Source organism: Malaclemys terrapin, chromosome 7, assembly GCF_027887155.1.
Source record: "Malaclemys terrapin pileata isolate rMalTer1 chromosome 7, rMalTer1.hap1, whole genome shotgun sequence".
Lineage (NCBI taxonomy): Eukaryota > Metazoa > Chordata > Testudines > Emydidae > Malaclemys > Malaclemys terrapin.
Genome location: NC_071511.1, coordinates 126,203,272 through 126,217,922, shown reverse-complemented (window position 1 = coordinate 126,217,922; position 14,651 = coordinate 126,203,272). Strand labels below are relative to the sequence as shown.

Genomic DNA, 14,651 nt, shown 5'->3' with positions numbered 1-14,651 from the left:
CACCCCAGCCAGGGCTTTGTCAAGCTGGGCCTTAAAAACCTCTAAGGAAGGAGATTCCACCACCTCCCTAGGGAACCCATTCCAGTGCTTCACCACCCTCCTAGTGAAACAGGTTTTCCTAATATCCAACCTAAACCTCCCTCACTGCAACTTGAGACCATTACTCCTTGTTCTGTCATCTGCCACCACTGAGAACAGCCGAGCTCCATCCTCTTTGGAACCCCCCTTCAGATAGTTGAAAGCAGCTATCAAATCCCCCCTCACTCTTCTCTTCTGCAGACTAAATAACCCCAGTTCCCTCAGCCTCACCTCATACGTCATGTGCTCCAGCCCCCTAATCATTTTCGTTGCCCTCTGCTGGACTCTTTCCAATTTGTCCACATCCCTTCTGTAGTGGGGGGCTCACAACTGGACGCAATACTCCAGGTGTGGCCTCACCAGTGCCGAATAGAGGAGAATAATCACTTCCTTCCATCTGCTGGCAATGCTCCTACTAATACAGCCCAATATGCCGTTGGCCTTCTTGGCAACAAGGGCACATTGCTGACTCATATCCAGCTTCTTGTCCACTGTAATCCCCAAGTCCTTTTCTTCAGAACTGCTGCTTAGCCAGTCGGCTAAGAGGTTAGGATTTGTGATGCTACCAGAGTAAAGAGAGCCAACGTTTTGGTCGTCTCATGTGCACACACATGCACACACAAGTACATAGTGGGCTGAAACGTGAATGCTGCTCTGGGATCTCCGTAAAGCAGCGTCTGAGCGAGAGGTGGGGCAGAGAGATAACTCTGACGGCAAGTTGTCCCCTCCATCAGGCTGGCACAGCTCCAGCGAGTTCAGGGGCCTGGCGCTGGTTTTCCGTGTACAGGACCGGGTCTGTATTTCTCCTGCGGGCTGCCTCCAGCACGCTGAGCCTTTCATCCCTTTAATGGTGATGAACAAAGCTGAAAGCCTGGATTTGTCCTGCCTTTTCCTCGACCTTCTCCTGCCTAAAGAGCAAGGAAGGCTAAAAAAGATTTAAGTTCTGTCTATATTTTTACCTCGGCAATCTGAGCCATATCAGGTCTTGTCGGTTCTGTTCCTTGCTGAGGGTCTGTCTCATTGGAGACCGAGGATCTCGAGTGGGAGCTTTCTCAGCTCTTACTCGACACTGCAGATGTGTAATTCAACAGCTGCTGAACCCAGCTACAGAGCCCATCCTCTCTCCATTGTTCAGGTTTCACTTGCAAGGTCTGTGTAATGTTCTCCTCCTACCACTTCTCCAGCCTTCCATCCCGGCTTCCAGGAAGACCAGGTCAGACAGGTCCTGAATGGCTAATGTACAAAACCAAGGAGAGAGAATATAAGAAAAAGAGCCCTTCCGGAGCCAACCGAAAGAGGCAGGAAAGGCCCCACCTCAAGTTTTCCCCTTTGGCTGGGCGCCCTTGAGGCGAAGAGGGTGGTTCTGCGGTGGTTTCCTTGAGCAGCACTCTGTGAGGGCTGCAGGCAGGATGCGCCAGTGACGTACCTCGGAGACAAGCTTGTGCTGTGCAGGGGGTGATGAGTTGGGGCTGGATCTGTCCACGCTGTGGATTCCGATGGATAATGGGAAGTTCTGGTATGAAAATTTGCTGTGTCGTGAGTGCCTACATAGCTGTGGACCCTCCCCTCTGAGGAGTCTTGTAGGTATGCACCAGACAGATACACTAGAAGGGGCTTGGGATTTAACGACCCTATCCAGGTGCAAACATCTGGGACGCTGGATGAGCAGCATCCTTAGAAAACCACTTTAGCCGAGTCCTCTGAAGGGTGGGAGCCGGTAGGAGCAGTGGAAACTTAGCAGGAGTCGAACAAAAGCGGCCACATGACCGGGAGGGGTTTAAAGAAACACGGGAATGGGGGCCAGACAAGAAAAGGGAAGCGTGGGGTCGGGAGACAGCAGGGTCACAGAAGCTGGTTGAGGGGCCTCATGGCAGTGCGCTCCTGCCCGCTTTGCTGAGCCCACATGGCTCCAAGGACTCTGGACAGCCCAAGGGACTTGGAGCCCAGCCCAGAGAACTCCCTGGAGTGATGCAGGAAGGGAGGCAGGGACGTGCGCCAGATGTGGGTTGTTTTCTGTGCTCTATGCTGTACGTGATTGAGTATGAAAGAGCAGAAAGGTGTTAGACTGTGCGCCGTGTGTGTGTGATGACTGCCTCGCAGCCCTGCCTGCCCCAGAGCGCACTAAGCAGTAAACCAAACGCTTCACATCTTTTGCGGGAAGGGCGCGTTTGAGTCGCTGGGGTGTCTCGGGGTCAGTGCTGGTCCTGGAAGCCTACGGCAGGTGGGCTGAAGAGTCCCACTTCCGAGAAGACGGAACAGATGGAGAGTCAGTGCCCAGGGAATGTGCCAGAGGCGCCAAGAGAGAAACCAGTGATGCAGTGTGACACGCTGTGACGAACTGGGACTGTTCTTGCTGGGGTGTGGGAATGCTGACAGGGGAGTGTGACTAGGATGGTCTGCATCGGGGGAGGGGAGTTGGCCCGAGGGAACATACCTGAGCTTGTAACATGAGAACCCAGGAGGGGGTTGGAGGTCAGGTGACTCCGGGGCCCGGGAAACTGAACAAAGGCTGTGGGAGGGGTCGCTGGAAGGAGAGAGTCTGGGAAGCTGGGCTGGAGAGATGGCTGGGAGGCAGAGATTGCTCTGACCTCCCAAGGGGGGCTGGGATGCCCTGGGACCCCAAGATGGACCTAACTGAGGGGGTCCCTGTTGTCTGTGCCTGCAAGACCTGTCTTGGACTGTATTCCTGTCATCCAAATAAACCTTCTGCTTTACTGGCTGGCTGAGAGTCATGGTGAATCGCAGGAGGCCGGGGGTGCAGGGCCCTGAGTCCCCCAATACTCCGTGACACACGCCCTCAGGGACCCAGAGCAAAGAGGGTTTATTCCCCTCCCAGCCGTGCGAGTAGGTAGCAGGAGGCGGGTGAGGCAGGGGAGGTGCATCTTAACGGCGCCTAAAGACACTGTAGAAAGGATTCCCTGCTGCCTTTCAAACCTTCCTCTTTGATACCTTTAATACCTGTCCTTCCTTTAACCCTTCCCCAGGGCCTGTCTCTCAGCCGCCTCTTAGAGTGCATTACTGGCAAGCAGGAATCTTGCTAACAATTCCCTTCCCTTACAGGTTATGAAGGGAAGCCATCTGTAAGTGGGTTTCTCTCTGAGACAGCCCACGAAAGGTTTTCTTCCATCGGCAGCGAGCGAGGGAAATTAGCAGGAGATGGAGAGGTTTATTTTTAACTGCACCCCTCTTTCGAAGTTTGAGCTGCTAATTAAAAGGAGAGCGCTGGGGAAAGCTGGCAAACTCAAATATTTAAATAAGCGATGATCTGATTCTGAAGCTCACTGCAGTGCAAAGATGTGATCATGCATTTGTAATACAGCAGGGACTGATGGGCTTATCTGCAGCGCCTTCTGATCCCTCCCCGTACTCCCATTTGAGCAGCTAGCTGCGTTCTTTGCCTGTTTGTCATATGCGATGTAAGCGGATTGCCCAAGTCGCGGCTGTGCAGCACTTATCTGGCCAGCTGCAGAGGTTAGGGTTACTGTCTCTTGGCTGTTCAAGGAGGCCACTGGGTTGAATGTGATTAAGAGAACTCCAGTCAAAGCTAGACAGCCATTGTGTGTGCACAATGCACGTGCGAAACACTCCTGTCCCCGCTGCGTCTGCATGCACGGGCTCACCCCCAGCCTGGGCACAAGCGCACAAAGCAAAATCAAAGAGGAGCCCAAGGAAACCAGTGGAAACTTAGTGCACATGTGAAATGCCCAGCCCTCGAGTGTGCATCTCCAGCAGTCCCACTCTGCCTGTTGGGTGGAGTTTGGCTTCTGTCCCTTGTCAGTCTTGGGTGGCTTGAGCTCCTCAGCTTGGCTAGAGGACAGCTCGTGGATTCAGGGACGCTCTCTTTTGTTGCTTGGAGAAAGGTGTGTTGTGCTGCTACCGGTGCCTAGTACACTCCCAAGGTCAAGTATTCCTCCTCCGAGGCCTGCTCCCCTCACCGGAGCTCTTGGCTCAGAAATGCTCGTTGTTGTGTCCACAGCCTCCGCACATGTGCACGAAAGGGTCTGATTCACTGGTTGAGAGTTGTTCTGACTGGGGGATTCTTTCCCTCTGCCAGGAAACCTGACACAGGGTTAAGAGACGAGGCCATTTGAATTGGCCGAGCGGCGAGCGGACACTGACAAACTGTTCTGAAGTGGCCTTGCAGAACACCATCGTTTATCCTTCCCCTTTCCTCCGGCCGTCTGTGACTCAGTCTTAGGCCCCAGGCATGGCCGCTAACCCGTGAGCTGCATCCTAGCCAGCTTTCCGGCTAGGCGCTCACTGACGTCTACGGCTTGTTGAATGAGTAAGGACATGAGGGTTTGGTCCAGTGCCACTAGGAAGTGTACGTGCCGAATGCCCCTATCGGAGTATCTTAGCGCCACGTATAAAGTCTAGGGGGAAACAAGCAGGGGATAAAAGCACTAAAGAACTGTAAGTAAGCAAAAACTGAAGGGCATAGTGGCCATTCAGACGGCCGGGGGAAAGGCTGCTAGCTGGGTAAAGGGGCTGTCTTGTGTATAGTCCGACAAAGGATTGAGCGACGTGCATCTCGCCTCCCCCGCCGCTGGACATGTAGGTGCAAATCTGCCGTTATCCGCAGACCACGTTTGATCAGATCAGATGCGGATACATGTTTTGTATCCGTGCAGGGCTCTACTTGTAGGTTTGATCCCTTCTCCCAACCTTTCCTGGCCCTTCTCTTCATAGGCCGGCAGCTCTTCAGGGCAAGATGTCTGTATCGCTCCCAGCACAACAGGCTCCCAATCCTGGCACACACAGTGTCAGTAATGAAGCTCTGACCCCGCTCAGCAGCGAGATCAGATAAGCCAGCAGCCTGCGAAGGCCTCGGACGTTTTTCAGAGAGAATTGTTTTGTGAACGTTTTGCCCAGTAGCACAAAGGCCGTGTCCCTTGCTAGGCGATTATCGGTGCGGTGGGAACGATCGCTATTTAACTACTTCCTGAGGGGGATTCCTAGCGTCCGCGCTGCACTTTGCAGAGAGAGCAGTGAGTGAGGAAGTGAGGGGGCTACTCCCTGGCTAGAGAAATGAATCGTGCAGATGTCGAGAGGGGTGTCATGAGCCTGTGGGAGGTTTAGTTGTGTGTCAGAAGGAGAGACGGGAGAGTTGAAATGTAAACTGCTGTAAGCTCCTTGGGGCAGGTAGCATCATCTTGTTCTGTGTCTGTACAGCTCCTAGCGCGACGGGGGGCCTGGGCCGTGACTGGGGCTCCTGGGTGTTACGGGAATGCAAATAGCTAATGATGGGGTGGCCAAGCGGCGGCAAAGGGGGTGTGATAAAAGGTAGCTCTCGAGTGTAAAGGCCAGCACGTTAACCCCCACAACGGCCTTGCTCTTATCCCAGCGCCTACCAGACATGTGTCTCCAGCACAAAAGAGTCGTGCAATGTGACGCGCAGCATGCCTGGAGTGGAAGGCAGATTGAGCCTGGTGCAGGGAGAATCTGTGGGATGAGCGTAGCAGGGGGCTGAGCGTCGGGATGGAGGTGCCTTGGCAGTGCAGGATGTGGGGAGCCCTGAACTGGAATGGCTGGGGGCAGAGCTGAGAGAGGCAAGTTTGCACAGTGCCTGTAGTTTTGTCCAGATTTATCCAAGGTGCCCAACCCCTTAAGTTCATGAGCTCGTGGTCATTAGGAAAAGTAGCTACGGTAACTGGCCTGAAGGCTGCAGTATGCAGGGCTGTGTGTGACCCACTAGCGGGAATTCCACTGTCTTGTGTTTTTTCACAAGTGGGGAAGTCCCCTAACTCTTAGGTCTGCCCCCTTATGTGTGTGGCTAAAGCAGGAGCCAGAACTGCATTTCTCCCAGCCCCTTTGGCTCCAGGCCTGGGTCCCTGGGCACTGACTCCCCATTCTCGTTCTGATGCCACCTGCAGGTCTTGGAGGTTGTCCGCTCTAACTACGACACGCTAACCCTGAAGCTGCAGGACGGGCTGGATCAGTACGAGCGCTACTCGGAACAGCACAAGGAGGCTGCCTTCTTCAAAGAACTGGTGAGCTGCCTTCCTGGGTACAACCCCCCAGCCTCCGGCCCCGGCTCAGCGGACAGTCACAGCCGAGCCAGGCCATTCCTCTTCTCTGTGCATGCAAAGTGGAGGAGGGTTTGGTTTTAGGCCCTGGGAGGTGGGGCAGCAGCAGGTTAGAATCAGGAGCTTGCAGGTCTCCACTGATCCAAAAGCCCTGGAACACCTAGTGCTGAGCATGGTTTGGCTAAAGCCCCTCGGAGCCCCTCCGTGCTGCAGGCCAGTCGATCTGTGTCTCCCTCTCTCCTCGGAGAGCCGGGCAGTGTGCAAGGGGGAGTTTGCATTAAAGGGAAGCCTGCCAGGGGCAGCAGACAAAGCAACTTAATATACTTTTCCTGCTGTAATAGGGCCACAGGAAAGGGGAGAAATTCCCTCCTGGTTTTCCCAGGCAGAAGAGCGCTGGGATGGGGGAAGTGTACAGTCACACAAGCAGCGCCCAGGCGGGATTAGATTTGGAGTAATCCGGTTGGTTGGTCCAACTCCCTCGGGGCTGGGTCTCGAGTGGTTCCGCTCCCCTGATTGGATCCCGCAGGAGCCTGCGCCGTAGCTGGCTTGGTTTGATTGTCCCTGTGCGGTGTCTGGGATCCCGCTTTGACTCCCGAGATGGGAAGTTCTCTGACTCCCGTGGGAGCGTGCGCCACCGCTGAGCTGCTGCTCCTGCTGGTTCTGTCCTGGCTGATGGATGAGTAACTGCTCCCTGCCCACTTTATCACAAGCCGGCGGGGGGACTACTAACCTTTGCTCTCCTCTCAATGCGGGTGTGGGTGTGGGTGATGGGTGAACACACAGTGCAAAGAGATCCGCGTAACGGCCTCCTGCGTTCTACACTCGGCTCTCAGCACAGCCAGGTGCTGGGACAGCAGCTCGCACCCCACCCGCTACCCCTCCCCATTCTCCAGCCTTTCTCCGCCTGATTGCGTCCAGCTTGGACCATTTACACGGCCTGATGGAACCTCAGGCGGCGTTCGCAATTGGCCAAGATTTTCTCTTGAACCATCTGCCCTCCAGAATATTTGCAGCCTTTCCCAGTTTTGTCTCCTCTAAGAATCTGATTAGCATGATCCAGTCCCTCCTCCAGCTCCCTTATGAAAATTCCCAGAACAGGTACCTCTGGGGGCTTCCTTCTGCCAGCCAGGAGAGCACTGATAATTACCCCCTTGTGTATCTGCTTAATCCCCATTTCTCCTCTTCCCTGAGACTATCACGTGGTGCCATCTTAAACCTTCCTGACTAACAGCCCTAGAACATCTGCTGTATTTCCACTAAGCTTGTTCTCCCACCACTGAGGGAAACCGAGTTGATTAGGTTGATTTGTCTTTGACAAACCCATTTAGCCGCCTTGTCATCACTCCCGGATTCTTTTTCCTCTCGGTGTATAGAATCTGATGGCTTTACTAATTGTTCTAACAGTGTACCACGAGCTCAAGTTAAACGTACCTGTCTGCCGTTCCTGGCTCTCCCGTTCTGCCCCAGAAAAACCGGCTCTCTCCCAAGCCCCTGGATCTTCACTAGGCCCTTTGGAACAGCGCCTGTGCTGGGAAATACATGGCCCGTAACTCCCCTGCTGCAAGCTGCCGACGAGCTGAGACTTGGGGGTTTTACCACCAGGCCAAGATGAGACAGACACAGAAACGGCCACGTCCTGCCCGTGCTGCATTCTCTGGTGGAGCTGCACTGGAGGCAGCACCACTCAGCTCTCGTGGTTCCCTTACTGCTGAGCTGAGTCTGTCTATTCGTGACGTGACCTGTCCCTCGCACTGTGCCCCTGCCTTAAGCATCCTGCTGCAAGAACCTTTTTCAGCAGGGAGTGACACACAAGAGCCACTTCTCCCTTCAGCCTTCTGGACGTGTCCCCTTTGCTCCTCCCTGCGAAGCAGTGAGCACAACTCCGCGTAGTCCTTCTGTGCTTAAAAACCCATGTTCCCCCTCCAGCTCGGCCTTTCCCTCTCCGCTACCCTCTCTCACTAATGGCCGGGAGCTCTCCGTGTGAACGCAGTCCAGTAACAGGAGGCCCCTCTCTCCTCCACAAAGGAACAAGACGGCCTGAGCTCAGTTTCCTCCCGCTTTCCAGCCCGCCTAATGAGGCTTCCTCTGAGCTCGTTACCAGCGCCAATTTCATCCCATTTCTAACCCCCCCCGCCCCCCCCAAGCCTCATGGCAGGCTCTGGATTGGTCGGGTGGGTCCGAGCGTCAGGGGCTGCTGAGCCGCACCCCATGGACAGGCCGCCCCCGAGGTCACTCAGAGACTCAGTCCCCTGGTGGCGCGCTGCCCCCAGCCCAGAAGCCTGGACTCCCTGAGCTGAGCCCTGGTCCCCAGCACCAGAGTGTGGGGGTCAGTCAGGTACTCTGAGGTGACCTGGTAACACCTGGGCAGCTGGCGGCTCTGCCCAGCTGTTTGGCTTGTCGGGAGCTTCGTGGGCCAGACCCTGGGAGCTGCAGAAGGTGGCTGGGGGGGCTCTTCGCTGCTGGGTCTCGTCAGTGGGTCCAGGAGAGCTAAACAACGTGATCTAGCCGTGGTTTCCCCTAAGCCCCTGCTGTCACGCAGCCCGTGTCCCTCCCCTCCTACCCTATGGCTCATGAGGCCTGCTGCTGCAGAGGAATGGGGTGGAGGACATGCCCCCTCCCACTGGCTGTTGCTAGCCCCAGGGCCACCAGGGGTTCCACAGAGCGAAGGACTCTGAGTTGGGGTGGCAGATTCAGGCCCGCGGTGATGGTGCCAACTCCAGTTGCCTGAGGAGAGCTGGCTTTGCGCGTTCCTGGTTAGACAAGTCTCTGATCCTAGAGGGGGAAGCATGCCCTGCAGGCTCGGGCCGTCTGGTTCCAGCTGCTGATCCAGCCCCCCGCATCCCTGGCTGCAGGACTAGGGTCACTCCAGAGGCAGGTGTAAGCCCATGCTGTGTGGGGCACGCATTCCCTGCCCCCGGGCACGCGCCACACCTGCAGTGCCTGCTCAGCGCTGTGGCTGTATATCCTTGAGCCCAAGGCAGCACAGTAAGTGAGCAGAGTAACTAATGGTGTGAAAGAACCAAAGTGGGGAAACTGGGTAGCCGGCACCCGCAGGGGGCAGAGTTAAGGGGATGTGAGCGCCCCTGCTGTACCCCTCCGCTCTCGGGAAGGGTTGGGTTTCCTGCAAGTGCCACCGCAACTCTGTTTTCTGGGCTCTAACATTTCTTTGTTGCTGAACTGAGACGTGTTTGAAAGGGAACGTGGCCACCCTGGGTCTGCACCGAGCGTCGCGGGGGCTGGATTCCCTCCTTCCTACTCCCCCTTTGCGTTTGATTTACACGTCGTTTGCCCTTTGGAAGTGCCCAGCTTTCCGAACTCTCTCCCCCGCCCCCCCTTACCTTAGCACTGATGGACTAAAGACACAGCAGTGTAAACACACACCCAGCTACTCCGCTTTCCGAACTCTCTCCCCCGCCCCCCCTTACCTTAGCACTGACGGACTAAAGACACAGCAGTGTAAACACGCACCCAGCTACTCAGCTTTCCGAACTCCCTCCCGCCCCCCCTTACCTTAGCACTGACGGACTAAAGACACAGCAGTGTAAACACGCACCCAGCTACTCCGCTTTCCGAACTCCCTCCCGCCCCCCCTTACCTTAGCACTGACGGACTAAAGACACAGCAGTGTAAACACGCACCCAGCTACTCAGCTTTCCGAACTCCCTCCCGCCCCCCCTTACCTTAGCACTGATGGACTAAAGACACAGCAGTGTAAACACGCACCCAGCTACTCCGCTTTCCGAACTCCCTCCCACCCCCCCCCTCTTACCTTAGCACTGATGGACTAAAGACACAGCAGTGTAAACACACACCCAGCTACTCCGCTTTCCGAACTCCCTCCCACCCCCCCCCTCTTACCTTAGCACTGACGGACTAAAGACACAGCAGTGTAACCACACACCCAGCTACTCCGCTTTCCGAACTCCCTCCCCCGCCCCCCTTACCTTAGCACTGACGGACTAAAGACACAGCAGTGTAACCACACACCCAGCTACTCCGCTTTCCGAACTCCCTCCCCCACCCCCCTTACCTTAGCACTGACGGACTAAAGACACAGCAGTGTAACCACACACCCAGCTACTCAGCTTTCCGAACTCCCTCCCGCCCCCCCCCCTTACCTTAGCACTGACGGACTAAAGACACAGCAGTGTAAACACACACCCAGCTACTCCGCTTTCCGAACTCCCTCCCGCCCCCCCCCTTACCTTAGCACTGACGGACTAAAGACACAGCAGTGTAAACACACACCCAGCTACTCCGCTTTCCGAACTCTCTCCCCCGCCCCCCCTTACCTTAGCACTGACGGACTAAAGACACAGCAGTGTAAACACGCACCCAGCTACTCCGCTTTCCGAACTCCCTCCCGCCCCCCCTTACCTTAGCACTGATGGACTAAAGACACAGCAGTGTAAACACGCACCCAGCTACTCAGCTTTCCGAACTCCCTCCCGCCCCCCCTTACCTTAGCACTGATGGACTAAAGACACAGCAGTGTAAACACCCACCCACCCACCTACTCAGCTTTCCAGGACTCCGCAGCATCCACCTTCTGCTCCGGTTTCACTCGAACCCGCCAGCGCTTTTAACCAGCTGCAGCCGTATGGTGCCAGGCTCGCAGTCTCTGGGAGCCCTGAGCCGGGCGTTCTCGTCAGTGTTGCTTTGCAGTGTCCCTGTGATCCGAGACAGTGGTTCGGTTTGCATGGAGCAGGCACGGCGGGGCCTGTGGGGGCAGGGCATGCGTATGTCCATGGTGGCCGTAGAGCCGGGTGGCAGGATTCTTCTGCTGACCTGGCGCTGCCTCCCTGAGGAGTGAGGTGAGCGTCACTACGCCGCTCTGGGCTGTGGTGAAACTGATTTCAGGGTCTAGTGTAGACCAGGTCTGAGTGTATCTGGGGAGAAGATTCTGCTTCAGACGCAGCTGGTGAGCAGGTTCTGCCCCAAGCCTGAGGCCTGCGCTCCCCTGTAATTCTCTCCTCCCGGCCGGGCTGCCACTGCCGCTCCCCCTGCTTCTGTAAAGAGCGAATCTGCTGGTGCTCCTGGCTCAGCCCTCTCCCACTCAGACCCTGCTGCAGCCACTTCCCCAGGTTAGTTGTCCAGGGTGTGGAAAATCGGAGCCCCGTGGGGTCGCTGCTGCCCCGTTCACCGGGAGGCCGGGGGCATCTGGCTGAAATGGCTGTTTTCTCTCCGCCAGGTTCGGTCCATCAGCATCAACGTGCGGAGGAACCTTGCCTTCAACACGCTGAGCCAGGAGGTCCTGCTGAAAGAGTTCTCCACCATCTCTTGAGCCAGAGCTGCTCAGCTGCCGCGCGGGGCTGGCAGGACAACGGCCCGTCTCGGTGCAAACACCACAGAGCTGCGGCCGCCTGCCCCTCGCCCGCGGAAGGGACTGCACTTCCTGGGGGCAGCTTCCCGTGCGGGCATTCCTGCAGGACTCTGTGCTCACGGAGAGACACTCCCATCCAGACACACGGGGGGCAGGTTTAGCTGAAGCAGGGACACTGATGCACCGGAAGAGCTATGGCGTCATGGTGGCAGGGAGGAAGTTGGATGCCATGGGTGTAGGTAGCTGCTTGGGCTGCAGTTCCGGCTGAGGACTAGCTGAGATTCCCTTGGCGGGGTGGGGGACACATTAACAAGGCAGAGAGCAGAGCTGGGTTTTTTTCCTCCCCTGAGCAGGGTCACTCCAGATGTGCTGGGAGAGATCACTCAACTTTCTCTGCAGGAAAAATAAATTTCCCCCCACCCCCGCAGGAAGGGGCAGGCTGGCTAAGCATGGGCTACATGCAGGGGGCCGGTACTGAGCAGCCATCGTGTGCTGGGAGCTGCCTGGGCGTTTAGCATAGATCCCCCAGAGCCCCTGTCAGCCGTTCTCCCCCGCCCCAACTCACTGCCCAGCAGACTTGGGGTTCAGAACCCTCATCACACCCAGGCATGGGGGGGTCTCACTTCCAGGGCACTTGGCTGAGTCGCTCTGGTCTGATCCTGCCTCCTCCAGCCTGCCCGGGACGTGCGGCACCAGAAGGTTGTGCGTGTGCTGCAGGCTCGTTCTACCGTCGCCAGCGTCTCCCCGGGCCTGGTCTCAGGAATTTCTCAGCTGGAAAACGTCCCCACGACACTCACTGCTCCGCGAGTTTGGTTGTAGTCGCTTTCACTCTGCTCTGGCCTTAAGGCCGGGCCTGTCAAAGCATTAGATGTTCCCAGGGCTTTGGGGAGCAGACCCAGCTCCCTTTCTCTCTCCCCCCTCCCCCTTTATTACCCCCTAGAGGCTCTGCCCTGCCACGACTCCCCGTCCCCAGAGGGCTGGGCTAGCCGAGCCTGCGATCCCCACTCTCCACATCCCCCAGTGGCCGAGCGGGCCCAGCTGCACAGTGCCCAGATCTTCAGCGGGGTGGCTGGAGCAGCCAGGGGCTCCTGGGCTGTCAGATACGTGCACCAGCATAACGGGACACGTGGGAGGGTGTTAGTTCATAGGCCGGTCCCACCTCCAGCCTCTGCAAAGCGCTTAGGGAGACTGGGGCAGAGACCTCTCCTCGGGGCAGTGTGAAATGCAGCCTTTCGGCTTTACCTGCTCAAGCACCCAGCCTGTTCAGAACTTGCACCGCTTCCCAGGCTGGCCAATGGCTGTGCCAGCCTGCCCTCGAAATCAAACCAGGCCATGCGCCCCGTCCGCTCCACGGCGTGAGAGCGCATTGCACACGTACTCAGCAGATCCCGATTGAAGTGCCAGCGCCGTCATCTGCATCCACCTTTTCTAGAAAATGAGAAAGTGCCTAGGTGAGGGGAGGCTGTGACTCACCCGGCCTCGCTCTGAGCCACGGCTTCCACACAAGCGTTTTTCAATAGCTGAAATAACATTCATGAGCCGGCTCCCCACCATGGGCAAGGGAACTGTCCCAGCTAAAACGGATCCTTAGCCCCCTGCTGGCGCACCAGGGGCTGCAGAACCAGCTGCCGGCCAGTGGCTTGTGCTGCTCTGAGCAGACGACAGTTCGCCTTGACTCGGAGCAACCTCGCTTGGTGCAGCTGAAGCCGGGCGTTTCGTATCGTTTTCCTTCCTTTGCGTGTGACAGCGTCAGCGGGACGGCCGGCAAGCAGCAGCCAGAGCTCGGCCTGCCCCAGGCGCAGCCCGGTCAGCCTGGTGTGCCCTGATTCTTCAGCAGCTTGTAAGTGAAAGGAGCTGGAAGGGCCAGCGGCAGGTGCACTGCCATCTCCTCTGAGCCCCGGGCAGACCCCTGCCCGCTTCAGCTCTGCTGGGCTCACTTGGCTGAAGCCCCCCCACACACACACAGGGGACTGAGGAGGACTGGAGCACTGGGTCCCTCTTGCTGATTCAGTTTAGGCTGCATCTAGAAAGGTGGCTGGGCTGGGAGCAGGGCTGACACCTCCAGAGACCAAGGCAACGGACACGGTGTCTCAGCTTGTCCATCGACCGCCACGCGATCCCCTCTCCGGCCACGCCCCTTCTCTGGATGGCAGGACGGCGGCAGGGCCTGCTCTGGGATCAGGGCCGAGGACAGCCGCTGAGCCAGCCTGCAGGTGCCACGTGTCCTGTGGAGCGTCGCTGAGCCCAGCACTGTCAGTGGGGGTCTCGGCATAGCACAGAGAGCTAAATAAACAGGGGAATGTTCGCTTCCACGGGCAGTGGCTGTGTGTGTGCTTTGGGGAGCGGGGGTTTGACTGGGGCCTGTTCTGGAGCGCTGGCCTGCCCTCGAACCAGCCAGGAATAGTGGTGGGGCAGAGCGAAGGGGTTTTGCTGGCCCTGCTTCTGGCCTCCCTGTGTGTGCAGCACCCTGCTCCTAGCATGCACAAGAGACTGCTCCTGTAGCCTCTCGTTCCCCGAGGGTCTGTCGTCCCACAGTGCCAGCTCCCGAGCCCCTTCCCAGCTGCACACACAACTCTCCCCCTAGGCGAGCCCAGCTGCTGTATTCCCTGGGGCTGGTAACCCGCCTGCTTTGCAGTGCAGACACAGGCTAAATCACTTGCATGCTGCTAGTCCTCCAAGGCCTTCCCACCATCCCCCTCCCCCCCCCCCCCCCCCCGCAGCTCACTGCAGCACCAAGACCCTGGGCTGTGCCCCCAGGAGTGCCAGCGACACGCCCGGGAGCGCAGCACTGGTGAGGACGCAGTCACTCGGGCAGGGCTGGCCTGTGGGCTGCTCGCACCCCGGGAGGCTAACCCGGGGCTTAGACCTAATCACTGGACAACATCCCCGAGTGTGGTGTCCTGGGGCCAGGATCCCAGCTGTGCCCAGCCCTAGGCATTACCGAGACTCCCGGCTCTCACAACTGGCCCATTCCCTGCACTCCGCAGCGGGAAGTGCCCCCGCTTTGGTCCCTGGTGCCCTCCCATTGGGTTCTTCCTGCCCTAACCCGCGCTGGGGGCTCCAGCCGCCCGGGCCCTGGACCCACACACGATGGAGGTGGGCTGGTACCGCCTGAGTGCCACTGACGAAGCTGGGCCCCCACTGCTGTGAGTGATTGATGCAGAGAAATCCTGCACCGGTGCATAATGGAACGGTCTCCGCGGCTTGGGCCCAGCCTGTCTGCT

General features: G+C 57.7%; 1 protein-coding gene across 3 annotated transcripts in view; it reads left to right on the top strand.

Moving 5' to 3' along the window:
• The window catches only part of ARMH3 (armadillo like helical domain containing 3), a 182,177-nt gene extending 168,040 nt beyond the window's left edge, over nucleotides 1–14,137 (top strand). For all 3 annotated transcript variants that reach the window (XM_054035649.1, XM_054035647.1, XM_054035648.1), the window contains exons 25-26: nucleotides 5,952–6,068; nucleotides 11,296–14,137. In XM_054035649.1, coding sequence (XP_053891624.1) covers nucleotides 5,952–6,068; nucleotides 11,296–11,388 — 210 coding nt within the window. In that variant the 3' untranslated portion in view covers nucleotides 11,389–14,137. The remainder of the gene's footprint in view (nucleotides 1–5,951; nucleotides 6,069–11,295) is intronic.
• Nucleotides 14,138–14,651: the final 514 nt, after the last annotated feature.